The sequence below is a fragment of the Nanorana parkeri genome, unplaced genomic scaffold (assembly GCF_000935625.1).
Source record: "Nanorana parkeri isolate BGI_ZX_2015 unplaced genomic scaffold, ASM93562v1 scaffold153, whole genome shotgun sequence".
Classification (NCBI taxonomy): Eukaryota; Metazoa; Chordata; class Amphibia; order Anura; family Dicroglossidae; genus Nanorana; species Nanorana parkeri.
In genome coordinates this window covers 635,927-652,816 of record NW_017306421.1, presented here as the reverse complement: position 1 = coordinate 652,816, position 16,890 = coordinate 635,927, and the positions used below count along the sequence as shown (strand labels likewise).

Sequence of the window (16,890 nt, the reverse complement as noted above, 5' to 3'; positions counted from 1 at the left end):
AAAGGGTCCTTAAGGAGTTATAAGCTTCATGTCGGATGGTGTTGGAATTTACATGAAGTGGATGACATCTCCCTACTGATGTGACAATGTTCGGAACTGGCTATTGGATAGGCCACTTAGACCCAAACATTGCATTCTGGGAGAAGGTCACATGCATGAATGAAAAACCCATTTGCAGCAGGTCAAATGCAAGTCAAAAGTTCAACTGCAGGTCCGAAGGAGGTCAAATGAACTTATCAATGAATTCTGAATGATTTCAGACGAATGTTGGCCTGAACAATTCCTGCCTGCAAGGGTAGTAGCGCTTTAGACTTTCTTTTTCTGTTTTCCTGCTCTGTCATTGACACACAGCCCTGAGTAGGTTCCGGGACAGGCTTTCCACTGTCACTTTGCCCTAATTAAGTCTTTATAGCCATGGCACCAGCATTGCAGCCAGACAATAAGCATTTTCAGCTAATAGAGCCTACAAAATGTCTGAGTACATCTTCCCTTATGTACAGGTTTGCTGCACTGAAAGGTAAGGCAGCGCTTGGTAGACTGGATGTGACTTCTGAATACACTATTCCACTCATTTGATCACACTGATTAAATCACCTCATCTGCTCTTTTGTCCAACGGAAAGTATCATCCTGGCTGCCCCAGCTCATTGGCAGTCAAACTGACACGCGATGATGTGAAATACGCATGCGCAGAACTCCTGGTTGGCAGTTGGTTGTCTTCCTCTACCGTGCGCTGCTCTGTACAATGCAGCTGCCGGATGGCAAGAAGTACGCACTGCGCATGCTCGGCGATGTCACCTGAAGCTTGCTGTCTTAAAGGGGCATAAACAACATTGTGCCCGAGGTAAGATGTCCCGGGCTGTCCGGGATCAGTATGAACGGAGGTATCACGTGACCGAGAACCGAACAAATCCAAAAGGATTCACGGAGTATAAGGTGATCGCTGAGGTAAGCGGCTGCTTTCCTTTTAATGCCAGTGCTCCTGTGCCCTGTCCACCCCAGTGTGAGTTTACAAGCAGTTAGTCAGCACACCTCTGCAGACCGATCGCTTCTAAAGTATCCGTACTCCGGTGCAGGGCGAGGGGTGGAGGGTGATCGATGTCACACAGCTTCCTGTCCAGTATAATATGTGCTCCCCACACACATACAGGGAAGAGGAAATAAATCTGCATTGTGTCAGCCATCAGTGATGAACAACATGTGTATGATACATGAGGAATGAAAGAGGACATGTCATGTAGATCCACCCCATGGTGCATGAGGAATGAAGGAGGACATGTCATGTTGATCCACTCCATGGTGCATGAGGCATGAAAGAAGACATGTCATGTAGATCCATGGTGCATGAGGAATGAAAGAGGACATGTCATGTAGATCAACTCCATGGTGCATGAGGAATGAAAGAGGACATAACATGTAGATCCACTCCATGAGGCATGAAAGAAGACATGTCATGTAGATCCACTCTATGGTGCATGAGGCATGAAAGAGGACATGTCACGTAGATCCACGATACAAGAGGAATGAAAGAGGACATGTAATTATGTAGATCCACTCCATGGTGCATGAGGCATGAAAGAAGACATGTCATGTAGATCCACTCCATGGTGCATGAGGCAAGAAAGAAGACATGTCATGTAGATCCACTCCATGGTGCATGAGGCAAGAAAGAAGACATGTCATGTAGATCCACTCCATGGTGCATGAGGAATGAAAGAGGACATGTCACGTAGATCCACTCCACGATACATGAGGAATGAAAGAGGACATGTAATTATGTAGATCCATTCCATGGTACATGAGGAATGAAAGAGGACATGCCATCATATAGATCCACTCCCTGATACATGAAGAACGAAAGAGGACATGTCATGTAGATCTACTTCATGATGCATGAGGAATGAAAGAGGACATGTCATCATATAGATCCACTCCATCATACATGAAGAACGAAAGAGGACATGTCATGTAGATCCACTCCATGGTACATGAGGAATGAAAGAGGACATGTCGTTATGTAGATCTATTCCATGGTACACGAGGAATGAAAGAGGACATGTCATGTAGATCCACTCCATAGTACATGAGGAATGAAAGAGGACATGTCATCATATAGATCCACTCCATCATACATGAAGAACGAAAGAGGACATGTCATGTAGATCTACTCCATGATACATGAGGAATGAAAGAGGACATGGATTGTGTGTGTTGAGATGTCATTATGTAAACCTCTTGCATTATATATTAGGAAGGAAAGAGGACATGTCATGGATGGTGTACACTGACATGTCAATATGTATCTTTTATTCCATACATTGCAGGTGTTTGTATACATTTTTAAAGGAAAAGTGATATGTTTAGATACATTGTATCATCTGTCAATATAGCAGATTATATCAGGAAATAAAAACAATGTTGAGTGCAGTGGGATGGAAATGGCATAATTATTAATCTGACAATGACATGCAGTATGGAAACCTAAGCCCTCATTCACACTGGAATCGGCCTGCAAGTACAGTTCCGTGCTTCGTGCATGGCCGTATCAGGCAGCTCCCGGGAAGAACAGGTGTTGCGTGTGATTAGTACGCAGCCCCCGTCCTTCTCTATGGGACTACGCGGCAGTACACCCCCCTACGCTCACCTCAAGTGCAGGTCCGTAGGGGTGCGTGATTCCTGGCTCGGACACAGACAGGATCCATCCTGTCAGCGTACGAGTACGCTCACCCGCACAGATGTGCTGGGCGGGTGAGCGTAGGGGGGCATACAACTGCGTAGTCCATAGAGAAGGATGGGGGCTGCGTAGTAATCACATGCAGCACCTGTCCTTCCCGGGAACTACTCGGTAGGGCCCTGCACGGAGCTGACGCGCGGGCCGATTCCTGTCTGAATGAGGGCTTACTCGGTGTCTCTCACATTCTACACATTATCCTTCTTTTGGTCTAAATGTTTAGACCTCTTTAAAATGTTATGTTTAACTATCAAACGTTTTTTTTACTGCCCCTAACCTTTCATCCAGCCTCTAAATTGTTATGTTTGTTATTTTAAAAAGTTCAATATAAAGCAAAAATACTGGTGGAAACAGCTTGTGGGTTTAACTATCATTTTGTGCATTGAGGTGAGTGAAAAGCACTCACCTCATAGTTCTCCTTTAATTCCGCATAGATCTATGGAGCGTGGCAGACTTTGCCTACATACTTTACAATAAAAGTTGTCCCTCCCCATGATGCAGAGATGAAGTACTGCAATCAGTGTGGAAGCAGTGGGCTATCAGCAGCAGTCCAATATGCCCCCTCTAAATCAGGCCTATTCCTACCACTCAGCAAAGCTCTTACTCCCTGCTGATTGGAAAGCTCTAGCTCTGATTTACAATGGTGTGTTGGGCCTCTTCAGAGAGACCACTGCTTCCACACAGAATGCAGCAGTCCTTTTTTGCAGACTGCTTTCTTCCAAAACAAACCGTAACAATTTTTACAACTTTTGTTTTGATGCACTGAGTTTAGTTAACTGATTTAAATCATAACTTATTTTGGCTTTAAAGTCCAACTTCACCCATTTATATTTTGGTTTTGGATACTGGAGGGAAGGCTTAGAACTTGTGTATCCATCGAGGAGATTAAATATTCACATAGCCAAATCACACTATGTAAGATGATCTGATCATATAGCTTCTGGGTGCAGTGAGACTAAAAGAGATGCCACAGGTGCGTCGCATAGGATATTTGTCTGATAAAGGCCACGTTGTGAAACACTGAAACGTTTCATATGTATAGTAACTTTAATGATTGTAATTTAGTAAAGCTCATTTGAAGCAATTTCCCAGTGTTCAGAAGACATCTTGCTTTTCACCCTTTGGGGTGATGTTCCCTCACTTCTTTTCCCATTGACTGTCTAGCTGTCAAGCTGTAACATATTTCTCCTGGACCAGAAATGCAGGGAAAGCTCCCCAATGGGGCTACTAAAAACTACCTGAGGTTTCTAACCATTCCTCACTGTACCCAAATCTAGAAAACTCAGAAACTGAATACATAAATACAACGGGGGGAATTTATCAAAACTGGAGCAGACAAAATCTGGAGCAACTGTGCCTGGCAACCAATCAGCTTCTCTCTCATTTCCAAATCTTAACTGGCCAAACTGAAGAAAGAAGCTGGTTGGTTGCCATGCACAGCTGCTCCAGATTTTGTCTGCTCCAGTTTTGATAAATTCCCTCCAAAGAGTCCTTACTTCGTGAAGGTCATCATCAGAGGTCATTATCACGAGTGCAGAAAACTGAAGCAAGTTGGTTTAAACAAAGACATTATTATGCTAATGAAGGGAAAGAGAAAATATATTTTGTTGTGCTTAGTATAAGATCTAACCAATAGTAATCACAAGACATTTTCCTATGGTCCGGATTAGACCACATGTGACCTGTAGGACTGTCCAGTGTTGACACGTGTGTATGGAACATGTGAGAACTGATTAGTCACGGATTCTGATCTTTAGTTATTCATTCGTTTACAAAGACATTTTAACAAGTCAGCTGCTTTAAAAAGAGGAATTCTGCTCAAGCAGCTTTCAATATCAGCCAGAAAACAAAGTTTCCCAAGCATTCATTCAGGAAGCAGAATATCAAAATGAATTAAAATACAAGATTATAAAAAGGGCAAATTTAACTTTGGTGGAGGGGGCGGGTACAGCTGGCTCTGCCTCCAAATAGGCAGAGCCAGCTGTCAGTCACGCAGCTGGGCGGATCCCGGCACAATCGTCTCAGCTGCTCGCGGTATACTGTATACTGCCGCGTCTCAGTATACCGTGAGCTACAGCTCGCGGTATACTGAGCCTAGGGTGACGGGAGGACGCTAGTTTGTGTCCTCCCGTTACCCTAAGGAGAACTATGGGGAAAAGACTTAACCCCATAGTTCTCCTTTTAAGTCAAGACTAAATAGGTATAGAAGAAAATGTAACTGGTCACAGTACCTGGATGAGTATACATAGAATGTAAGACATTTTTGTATTACTGATTGTGTTCCTGCTAGGGAAATTTAGCCTCACTATTAGTTCTGGTGACTTTTGCCTCCAGTGTAAAATTTATGGGAAATCCAACATTATAGAGTTTTCACAGTTACAGGAGGTGTGGGAAAACCTATTCTGGTTGTATAAGAGAGGATATTCCCTCACTTTGGAGAGATCTCCTCTTACTTCCTATTCCAGATTTATACCTGATATAATGTCTATGCTACCAAGGGCCATTAATAGTAATTTCTATGATCCAATGCACTTATGCAATCATTGGAGATCGCATTCAGCCACAAGAATGCAGGCCCCGCATGAGTCTAGCTAAGTCCTATCCATTTTTCCCATAGTACTTGATTTCAGACAGCGGACAGTGGAAAGCGGACTTCATATCTAGAGGGGCCTCTGATGCCTTCCCTGCCCATCAGTCCTGATCTAGACATTATATGGGGAATTCATGAAAACTGGAGCAGACAAAATCTGGAGCAGCTGTGCATGGCAACCAATCGGCATCCACCTGTCATTTTCAAACCTTAACTGAACAAACTGAAGAGAGAAGCTGATTGGTTGCAAAAGCCAACTGCTCCAGATTCTTCTGCTCCAGTTTTGATCAATTCCCCCCACTGTATGTATTTCTACACTGTACCAAAACTCATGCAGGGGCTGTCTGCTTTAGCAGTTTGCGATCTTCAGTGATTGCATCATTGCATTGTAGCATAGAAATCATCATGATTGCTTATGGCTGAGGAGACCTGTAAACAGGCCAGGCTAATATACTCTATGGGAGCCACGGAAATCTGCTGCACTGAAAGTGGGACTCAGTCAGTTGGACTAGAGTTGCTTGTAGTAGCAGTGCACTTATTACACAATGCATAACTCCTAGGCGGAATAGTTAATTATTTTATAGTAATGATAAAAACAAGCTATTTGCTAGGGATGCATCTAAATGAAAATTTTAGACCGAAATTTCAAAATTTGTCAGGCCAAAACTAAAAATTATTTTTTTTCCCCAACCTTTTTAAAATGTCTTTTAATAATTTTTTTAATATTTTATTTTTATGGTTTTTTTTTTTTTTTAAACTTTTCTTTTAGTGGCTTTGAGGAAATATTGGGGGCTAATCTGAATTGCTCCTTTTTGAGAAAAAGAAAACGTCTGTTCACAGAGCTTACTAGGCCAAGCTCAGATTCACACACAAGGGTGATTGAGTCACTGGAGTAAGGCCCCATTCCCACTAAGCGACTTATCGTGCGATTTCCGCCGCTATATTGCGCATTTTTGCCGCGCGATATTGCGAGAAGTCGCCGGCCAATGCTATCTTAGCTATCTTAGCTATCTTAGCTATCTTAGCTATCTTAGCTGTCTTTGCTCCATGTCGCTGTCACTCCAGCAGGACCCTTTTTTCCGCGGATTTTGCTCTTTTTTAATGGAGCCCGGCGGTGAAGGTCGCGCTACCGTCGCTGGACGTCGCCCCGAACAGTCGCGCTATCCCGGCCACGCGGATCCGCCGCTAAAGGTAAGTCGCTCAGTGTGAATGGGGCCTAACACCCTTCTCCTTCCCCTTTTTTACATGCTTTGTTCTTATTAGAAAACCGATAATATCCAGTGGACTCTGCGACATGGGTGAAACCTGTAGTTAATGTTTATTTAATAAATTAAGTTTGTTTTTATAAACAAAAATAAAATAATATGAGACATCATTTTAAAAATGCATCAACTTCAAAATATTTTATTTTTAAATTGACCCCAAATCATTTTACTTTCCCTTTAACCATGAATTTCATCCAGACGATTTGGCTAATTAATGGTAACTATGTTTAAGGATTCTGTCTTTATTTGCCTATTCAGACTATCAATAAACACTGTTTTATTATGTGTTAAATATCCATTTATTTATTTTCAGTTTATACCAAAGAAGGACCCTCAGGATGCTAAAGAGGTATTTACAGATCCTAATGTTGGCTTTGCATTGATTGCTCTTTTCTGGCTTAGTGGTTAGTACCCCTCTCATCCCTAGAAAAATTTCCTTCCACAAACCTAGCCCTCCAGCTCCACTTATCTTTTCTAAATGACAGCTTAAGAAAAGAAAGGAGGAATAGCTTAACAGGATTGAATGCGTGTTTGTTTTAAGCCAGGTGTACATGCTTCAGGTTTTGTCCGGTTCTTGATGAACCAGCTGAAATCCACTGCATGGGTGCTGCTGTTGGCACCCTTCTACCCGGCTTCCCTCGATCAGCTGATTGAAGAAGCCAGCTGGAAATTTCTCGTCAGCTGCTAGCTCCATTTCAGGTATTCTGATAGTAGCTAGCGGGTATTCTAAATATGGGAACGGCGGGGGATTCATCCATCCACGTTCATAAGCATTGATGGAGAAATCTGTTCTATTTTTTATGCTCAGTCTGCAGGTTAAGCAAAAAAAATAAAATATTGGAGCATGTATAGCCAGATTTGCTGATACATTTTAACTAGAAAATGCACTCTATTCAACTGACCTACAACATTATTATATTAAAAAAACAGAGTAAGCACACCATAACCACAAGAATGAGATTTACAACCACTGATGAAGATAATGATATCTGAACTCTCCATGGACACCACTCATTTTTGACTTAGTGCCCCAGTCATACCCACTCCTTGTTTGCCCACAACCTCTATTCTCTTTTTCTGTTCTCTCTTTTTTTTTTTTTTTTCTCCCTTTAACCGACCTTCTTCCTGGATTGAATCACCAAGGGGGCTACCTTTCTCCTCTTACCCAACCCCTGCCCTCACATCTTTTCTTGCCACGGGTCAAAAACCCACATGACCTCACTGTTGTATACCCTGTTGCCCCTTGGTCCCCACTCCTTTGAGTTGTTCCTCCTTATTCCCTCCATCAACAATCCAGACAGCATTGTACCTCTTGGAATACGGATTCTTTATTTAGGTATCTAATTCCATTCTGTACCTGCATGCAAAGGAGTTAGGTGGAAAATAGTTTAACCAAAAAAAGTGTATTATATCATGAGGGAGAACCCAATGTTTCGGGGGCGGGAATACCCTCTGTCTCAAGGTGTTCTCCTCAAGGTTGCATTACTGGCCCCCTGGTCTAGTGAACACTATTAGGAATGCCTTTCTACATGAAGCTTTACTACATCTTTATACATCACCACTGTGCTCACTGCTGTATTCAGATGTTTTTACAGTCATTGAAACAATTCATATAAAGAATAACATGCCGCCTTCTTCCAGATTGTGGTTTGGAAACGTTACAGTGACTTCAAGAAACTACATGGAGAGCTCTCCTACACACACCGGAATCTCTTCCAGCGCACTCAGGAATTTCCAGCGTTCCCGAAGGCTCAAGTTTTTGGTGAGTGCCTAACATTATATCTTAATTTCTCTGTATGGAACTTTCCCCCTTCATCAGGGCTAGGAAACAAACAGCCTATAATACCAAGTATCGAGAAGCTTAAAAATAATAACAAACCAGCATCTAATAAAATGCCTGTCAAAAAACTTTTTAAGCAAAGGACATCATTACTATATATTATATAATACCACGTAGTGGTATTATATATTTGTATGATAAGCTTCTGGATTCTTAGTATTATATGCAGTTTGTTTCCTAGCCCTGATGAAGGGGGAGTGTTGAGCTCCCGAAACACTGGCTGTTTTAAAAAAAAACATTATTTTTAATACTTTATTTTAATTATTGAACACAAATACAATAACAATGAAAAACGGTATTAATAGGCATGCCAAAAAAAAGAATAAACAGCACAACCAATCAGCAAAAGGAAAATATTACAAAGAGTATCAGGATGCCAGTCATTCACATGTCAGCAGTTAATAATATTGAAAAGGAAATATCAAATTGAAATCCCAACAAATGGGGTAGGATATTGGATGGTTGTTCTGAAAAAAAACAAGGGGGGCCGTGTTTTAGGTGGGAGCCAAAACAAGGCTCAGCACACTACCGAGGGAGGTCCAAACCCAGAAGAGACTAGAGAAGGGGTAGAGGTAAAAGAAAATGGATAGGGGGGAGGGAGTAAGGTGGGTGAGTAAGTGAGGAAAAAGACCAAAGTGCTCAGGGAGCTTCTTGAAAAAGAAAAAAAAATAATACGGCAGTACCATGCAGGGCAGAGAAGAGTGAGGCAAGATTACTTAGAGCTCAATGGGAGACTTTTACCCTCGTCCAAAAAGAGGAGCTGTTTCCAGTAAAACCATATCTGAATGTGATTATCAGGGGTATCTCTCACAGAGAGAATCAGGTCTTCCAGCCTTCAGATCTCTTCCACTCTGTTGATCCATTCTGTCAACGGAGGGGGAGATTCTTTCCGCCAATTGCTTGCGATGCAGCATTTGGTAGATGTCCGATAGCCAATTTCTTGTACACTTTTACTGGGAAAGCATTAGCATGTAGGAAACAAAAATGCAGGGTCCATAGGGACTGGACAGTCAGTGAGACTTTTTGTACAACATCTCTAATAGTGGCCCAGAAGTTAGACAATTTGGAACAAGACCAAAAAATGTGAAGCTGTGTGCCTTTTTCCGTGCCACATCTCCAGCACTTGTCAGATACATCTGGTAAAAGTTTGTGAATGCTAACATGCGTTCTATATCAATGTTTTTTTTTTTACACTTCTTGCCTATCTCTACTGCTTGCTAGCAGTAGATATAAGCAAAAAAAACCGGAGGGTTTAGAACCCCTTTAAGTGAGAAAAATAGTATGCATTGCCTCTGAGAGAGTGTAAAGCTCAACTCAAGATCCTGTTCCCATTTGAAAAGGAAAGGGGGAGCAAAAGTTGGTTCCGGAGAGACCAGCATGGAGTAAAGCAGTGACTGAGGTCGTCATAAGGGGCTCTGCGGAGCATAGAGATTCCAAGGCAGTCAATGGTCGTAGGAAATCTGACAACTTGGAGATGCTAGAGAGGAAGGGCGGTAACTGTAAGGCCTGCCAGAAAGGTAACCCGAAAAGACCCATTTGTGACGTAAGACACACTACGGTAGGCCAGGATGAGACTGTGACCAAGTTGGTTGCCCGAGAAATACCCCCATCATGAAGTTTCAAGCACACATTGGCTGTTTAACTACTTACTGTGACCAATAACTCTTGCTTGACCTGTTCAAGGTGTGTGGATTTCTAATCCTTTGTATGCACTGTCACTACTTCCAGAACCCTCTGGGAAACTCCAACTGACCAAGAGCTGCCTTGAAAAGTTTGACTTCCTTATACTATTCACTTACCCATGGGATCCAGTGCTCCACAAATGCACTTTCCACTGAGCAATAGAAATAAACATGCATTCTAATCCCGCCTCACCTTTGTTAAAATGTAAAAAGTAGTTTTTAATTTTTGTACTAAAGATTTGCCTATACATCATCCTCTCATTGGGGAGATTTCCCTACTGATTCCTGTTAGGTATACCATACTATATAATACCTGGCTTCATGTATCACATGTGTCTGCTGCCCATAGCAAGCAATGAGATGTTTCTGTTAAGTTAAAGCAGAACTTTGCCCACCAATTTAATTGTCTCCCAGAACTCTTAGGCCCCGTTCACACCAGGGCGGTTCAGCCGCGCGGCCCAGCCAACATGAATGATCCCATATATTGCTGATCCGCAACCGTCCTGGTGTGAATGGGGTCAGGGTTGCCAGTGTACTTAATTCAGCTCTTAACTGAACTTTCAAGCCCCCAAATGGCTGGTATCAGGTCAATGGCTGATCACATGTGCAACACCATGGCAACTGCAATCCAAATGGAGGCTAAGATGGCACTGATGGCATGATAAAAGGGTGTAGTTCTGCTTTAATAAACTACAACTAAAAGGACATCTGTAAAACAATTGTTCTCATACATCTTTGACACACATCTGCCCTTTGTTGTCAGGACGTTTTGAAGCCCCTGTTATAGAGGAACGCAGACAAGCTGCAGAAGATATGCTCAGATTCACTGTGAACATCCCAGCACTGAATAACAGCCCCCAGTTGAAGGAGTTCTTCAGGGTAAGACAGATATGTTATGTGTGATGGGGTATGAGAGGGGGTTACATTCTTCTGCCTGCCAATTTATTAATGGAGTTATGTATGCTATCCACAGACTGGAGAGGCCACTATGCGATCAAATGGTCCAGATGCAACAGAGACACTTGTGTTGCCCCCTCCTTTAATTCCAGAGCCAGTAAGAAGCTCTTCAATTGAAGTTAAAGAAGAAGTGACAAATGATTCAGATGTGACAGAGTCTGCAGAGGCAGCTGAGCACATAGAGGACATCAGCAGTAAAGGTACTGAAAGTTTCTGTTTTACATTCTTATCCTTAAACAAGACAGTTTACAGAGTAACTTATATGAGAGGGAGATTTCCTCTGACCGGCAGTGCCGAGAAGGAACATGAAGCCGACTTCCCGGCCAATCAGGAAGCCGGGCGGCGAGTAGAGACTCGCCACCTGGCTTCCTGATTGCTTGGGAACCCAGCTCCATGCTGTTTGGCCAGCCTGATGCTGATTGGCCGGGAAGTCGGCTCCATGCTGATTGGCTGGGAAGCCATCTTCCCTGCCAATCAGCATCAGGCTGGCCAAACAGCATGGAGCTGGGTTCCCAAGCAATCAGGAAGCCCGGCGACATGTAATGACCCGCCTCCCGGCTTCCTAATTGGTCTGGAAGCCGTCCCGATGCTGATTGGCTGGAAGCTGGCTTCCCGGCCAATCGGCATCGAGCCAGCCAAACCGGAAGGGAGCCGACTTCATGGGCAATCAAGAAGCCGGGCGCTGGGTATTGACACGGCTCTATGCTAGCGGAAGTACTGGTACTAGGTATCGGCGAGTACCGAAAGATAAATATTGGTACTCTTACTGGATACCGGAAAAACTACTGGATACACATGAAGACTTAGAGTTGTATTTCTAAAACGTTCACAGAGCCATTTGTTCTGCAAAAATGTGACTTCATTCACACCGCATTATGACCACCAGATGGAGCTGAGGAGCATAGGAAGATAAGAGACCCACAATGAAAAGCTTACAGCAGATTCTGTATGCCAGATAATACATCTGTTTTTCACTATACAGAGCAAACTGAGTTTGATGTACTGTTTGGTCTGAATGAAGACTTATGCTGTTTAGAAGATGAAGACATCCAGGACCCCTCGCCATCTACTAGTACACTGACTGCCAATGACTTGGCAATATTCGACCCTTGTTATTCTGAAGGTGAGTGAGTATATCTAACAGGAACTAAAGTAAGAGGGTTGGCATTGTCTGGTCATTTTGTCTCTCGTAGTATTTTCTCTACTAAGAGTATTATCTTGAAGACAATGCCATTTGATTTGTTTTTCTTTGTAAAAAAATGTCAATACCACTGACCATGGCGTGAACTTTAGTTTATAACCTGCCACATCGAAGATCAGTTTCCTGTGTCCCTCAATGAACATAGAGTAAACGTAGGGCAAAGGATTTTAGGGTGAGTACAAAAATCCTACATAAAGTGTTCTAGAATGGTTTGAATATTGTAGAGTTCTATTAAATTGTCTTGTTACCTCACATTTCTAACCATGACTGCCAGATGTTATATTTAACATAAGTCCGTTCAGATGTATACGTTTCAATGAGATCAACCATAAACATTTTTATATAAAGTACATTATATGGACAAAGGTTTATGAACAGCTGGCCATCACATCTATATGAGCTTGTTAACTATACTATTCCAAAACCATGGACGTTAATATGGAGGTGGTTCTTCTTTGTGGCTATAACATCCTCCTTTCTTTTGGAAAGGCTTTCCATAAGACTTTGGAGGGTGTCTGTGGAAATGTTGCCCATTTGCCAAAAATCATCTGTGAGGTCAGGTACTGATGTTGCATGAGAAAACCTGGCTCGCATGCAGCGTTCCAATTCATCCCAGATGTGTGTAATACAGTTGTGGTGAGGGCGTTCTACAGGTGACTTGAACTCTTCCACACCAAACTTGTTTTCATGGAGCTAGCTTGTAAATAGGAACACAATCATGCTGGAGCAGAAAAGGACCCTACCAAAACTGTTGCCACAAGGTTGGCAAGCACACAATTGCCTAAAATGTACACTGTAGAACCCTTCACTGGACACGCCTGAACACAATAATTTGGGGAGGAGTCAACATACTTTTGGCTGCATAGTAGATGTGATTGCGGGGGTCCACTTTTGGCTATATAGTGTATCTGCCTACAATGATGGTGCTTTCTATTTCACTGTTACAAAGTAGTGAGACTTAATGTGACATTAAAGGATAAACAATGTTTCCCTCCCCCCAATGTTAGTGAAGCACGTAACTTAAATGATGTCTCTTAATCCGATCTTCCTCTTCTTTCCAGTCCTATTCAGCCTTCTCTCCAGCGCTGCGCAGGGTCTCCGATCCAGCGCTGACTCTGTGCTTGCTGGCACTTCATATCCCAATGTGTCTGCATGCGGATGCACGCAACCATAGAATTACCTTGTGTCTCTCCTCGTCTCCCAGACGAAAATCTAAACTGCGCATGCGCCCGCCCCAAGATGCTTTGCGGCCACCCGAGATTTTTTTAGATTTTCGGATGGGAGCGCGCGGGGAAGACACAGGTAAGTATTAACCCTTTTTAAAGCGTTTTTCTTTTTTTTTTTTTAAGTTTTTGCATATATCTACTGCTTGCTAGCAGTAGATATATGCAAAAAAATGGAGGGTTTAATAACACTTTAACTACTACAGTAGTACAGCCCTTTATGTCAACCTAGGGAGAAAGACAGGACAGTAGCCATATTGGCTTTCTGCATTTGTCCATTGTTTAATTAAAGCCGACACAACAGATGGGCCTAATGCCCATTGCCCCTCTTACAAGTTACGAAAGCATCACTACAAGAGAGATCTAGTATAGAGGCCTACTCAAGCAGCTGTAATAGTACCACAGTGGCGATCTTAGCTTCCTGAACTTAGGTCAAAGAGTCCTAATAATAAAGTTGATGACAGTGGAGGTTTTGTAAAAAAGCTTAGCTATGTGACATGGTTAATGTGCACGATCATCAAAATAATGCCAATGAATGCATTTAAATTTTCTAGAAATTCTAAAATAACTAAATATAGTGAACTTTATATATAGCACAAACCAAACAAATGTTTTCAAGTGTTTACCTTGCTAAAAATATTCCATATGGTGCTCCTGGTTGAAGGGTGGATTATATTTCCCACCTGTACATTCCTATGCTAAAGTACTTTGTTCATTTTCTTTCCAGAAGGTGCATCTAGAGAATCGGAAACCTCTTTGCATCTGCTGTCTCTAAAGTGTGAAGGAGGGGAGCTTCCTTCTATTGGCGAAGAAGATGCTGGCATTTACCTGTCACAAGCCACATCAGAAGTGCAGAGAGCAATGGAGTTAGAATTAGCTGGAAAATACCCAGAAGCCTTCAGGCTATTCCGAAATGCCGTGGATATTTTATTAAAGGGAGTGAAAGGTAAATATGTGTATCCATTTTTGAAAGCTATAGTTTGGCCATTACCAGAAACTTAGAATTAGAACACACTAATGTGTTGCTAACTTTGACATTAAATACTAAGATTCCTAAAAGCGATCTGCAGAAAGAACAGTGGGACATGCCTCCATGCTGCTCTTTCACAGATGCAGCTCCTCCATGTCCTCTTAGAGAGGACACTCTATTACAGCATTGGAACAAGTGGCCAGGAAAGTGACTTCTAGACAGAAGGAATGGGATAACACTGGTTTACTTGCCATCATCTCTAGAATTGTACTCCCCATTGTAACCAGGCGCCCAGTATTTGCCTGTTAGAGAATACAGCTGCAGTGATACCACTGCCTGTGGAAGGGGGTTCCACAAATGTACAGCTCTAACAGAAAATAATACCTTTCACCTTAAGATCTGCTTAAATATGATGAAGACTATATGCTAGATAAAGTCCACATAAAGATTAGTGCCTCTCATATACAAATACTGTGTTGTGAATCAGACACCTCAGGACCATGTGGTGTGTTTTTTTTTTCTCACTGCATTCTAATTTCAGGGTGATGATGTACTCACTGTAAATCTGAATAATAAAAGCTTAATTGCCCAAAATCTAGAAGGCAGCCTGTGAGTATTGGCATGATCGCCATGTTGTGTCAGAGGCTAATTCCTTGTAATAAAAAAAAAAAAAACACTTTGACCAAACTAAAAAAAGTCTGAGATGTAGCTATTCCTACTGGAGCGTCTAAATGTCTTTTTCCTTTGCTTCATATTAGATGATCGTTGCCCTGAGCGACGCGAGGCTGTCACACGTAGAACAGCAGAATATCTCCATCACGCAGAGAAGATCTTTCAGGAGCACATGGATGGAAGTTCATCCGATGAGCACAAAAAATCCCCTTAAATATGGCTGTAAATTACTTTTTTATATTAAGAACAATTTTTTTTTATTTCTTTTTATTTAACTTCAGGGTCCTGGATGTGTATAGTGAGAGGAAGTATGCACACAATCCTTTGCGTTTGAATAGAAAAGAACAAATTGTCTGTTTTAGTCTTTCTTCATTTATTCACAGAGGAAGAAAGAGCGAAGTACTTCCACGTGTTCAGAAACGGTGGACACTACTGCAGACATTGCTCTCTGCAATTCTTTTTGAAGACTTCAATAATGCTACTTCTTTTTTGTTTAGTAATTGCTGTAAATGTACTTACTGGAAACAATTATTTCTAAAGCAAAAGTGATTTCTGCTTACTGATAAAAGCAGAGTTTGTGTTTTATATTATTTAAGCTGAGTTCCAGGATGTAAAATGTGCAATTTATTAGAACAATCTCCCTCTGTGCACTGTTTAGATGTGTTTTTTTTTCTTGTCATTCAGCATCTAAGTTTCTGAACTAGGCATCATTGTTATGGTCATGTGACCTGCAGATTGCCTTCTCTTCTTTATAACCCTCAGTTATTTGAGTCATAGAGAGTGCATGTTACTAACGGGTCCAGTTGGGATACATTCTGCTGCTAATAATGCCCAAAAAAGACATTGGTTATCACCATAACATACTGTAAGGACTACCTGGGGTGTGTCTATAAGGGCCCATTCACACCACATCATCATTGCAGATCATCTCCAGACCAGATTGTTTCCGGACCAAAAATGTATCCCTATGCTATTTCTGGCCTCTGTTCACACCAGCACAGTCTGTACCAGACCAGAAAAATACTACATGTCTCATTTTGTCTGGTCTGGAATGCACTGGAATGCATAAAAAACATCGAAAACGCACTGGACCGCACCTGATAGCCGATTTTAACCACTTCATGACCAAGGCCTTTTTTTTTTTAGTTTTTTGCACCAATGTTATCTACATTTTAGACTGAAAATTACTTCAAACCCCCAAACATTATATATTCTCTGAAAGCCAAGACCCTGTAGAATAAAATGGTGGCAGTTGCACGATGTTAGCGCAACTTATTATGAAACCCCCTAATTTTGTGTAAAATGCATTTAAGTTAAATTTAGTGCCCCAAAGCACAATAATATACCCCTTTTTTGTTTTGTTTTTGAAGAATAAATGGTTTTCGCATATGTAAATAGCATATACAATTGTAACAAAGCCTTACATACAGCCCAATAAACAAAAAAACATAAGTGCATGACAATCTATGTTGCGTATGCCACAGGAAATTGACAGTATACATCAAGACAAACAATCTATGTCAATCAATCGTCTAGTATAAACTGTAAAGAAGATGGTCAAACCACCGTTCAGGCTCTGCCCGAACAGAAATCTTGTGAAGGAGACGCAGTGCAAAGAAGAGGGGGTGGGGAGGAAGAGCAGAATGGGTGACAGAGGTAAGCAGGCATGGTGGGGGGTTAATTAATGAGTGAATCCAAATGGAAGTTTGGGGGCATATAGGAGACAACCCACGGCTCCCATATTTTTTCGAATTTAGGCA

General features: G+C 41.9%; 1 protein-coding gene across 1 annotated transcript; it reads left to right on the top strand.

Moving 5' to 3' along the window:
- Positions 1–775: 775 nt before the first annotated feature.
- SNX15 (sorting nexin 15) lies at positions 776–15,694 on the top strand. Its single transcript, XM_018554285.1, has 8 exons — positions 776–947; positions 6,899–6,934; positions 8,227–8,347; positions 10,871–10,986; positions 11,081–11,264; positions 12,020–12,187; positions 14,216–14,434; positions 15,217–15,694. Exons 1-8 carry the CDS (start codon positions 849–851, stop codon positions 15,342–15,344), a joined length of 1,071 nt encoding a protein of 356 aa, XP_018409787.1. The 5' UTR covers positions 776–848; the 3' UTR covers positions 15,345–15,694.
- The last annotated feature ends 1,196 nt before the right edge of the window (positions 15,695–16,890 follow it).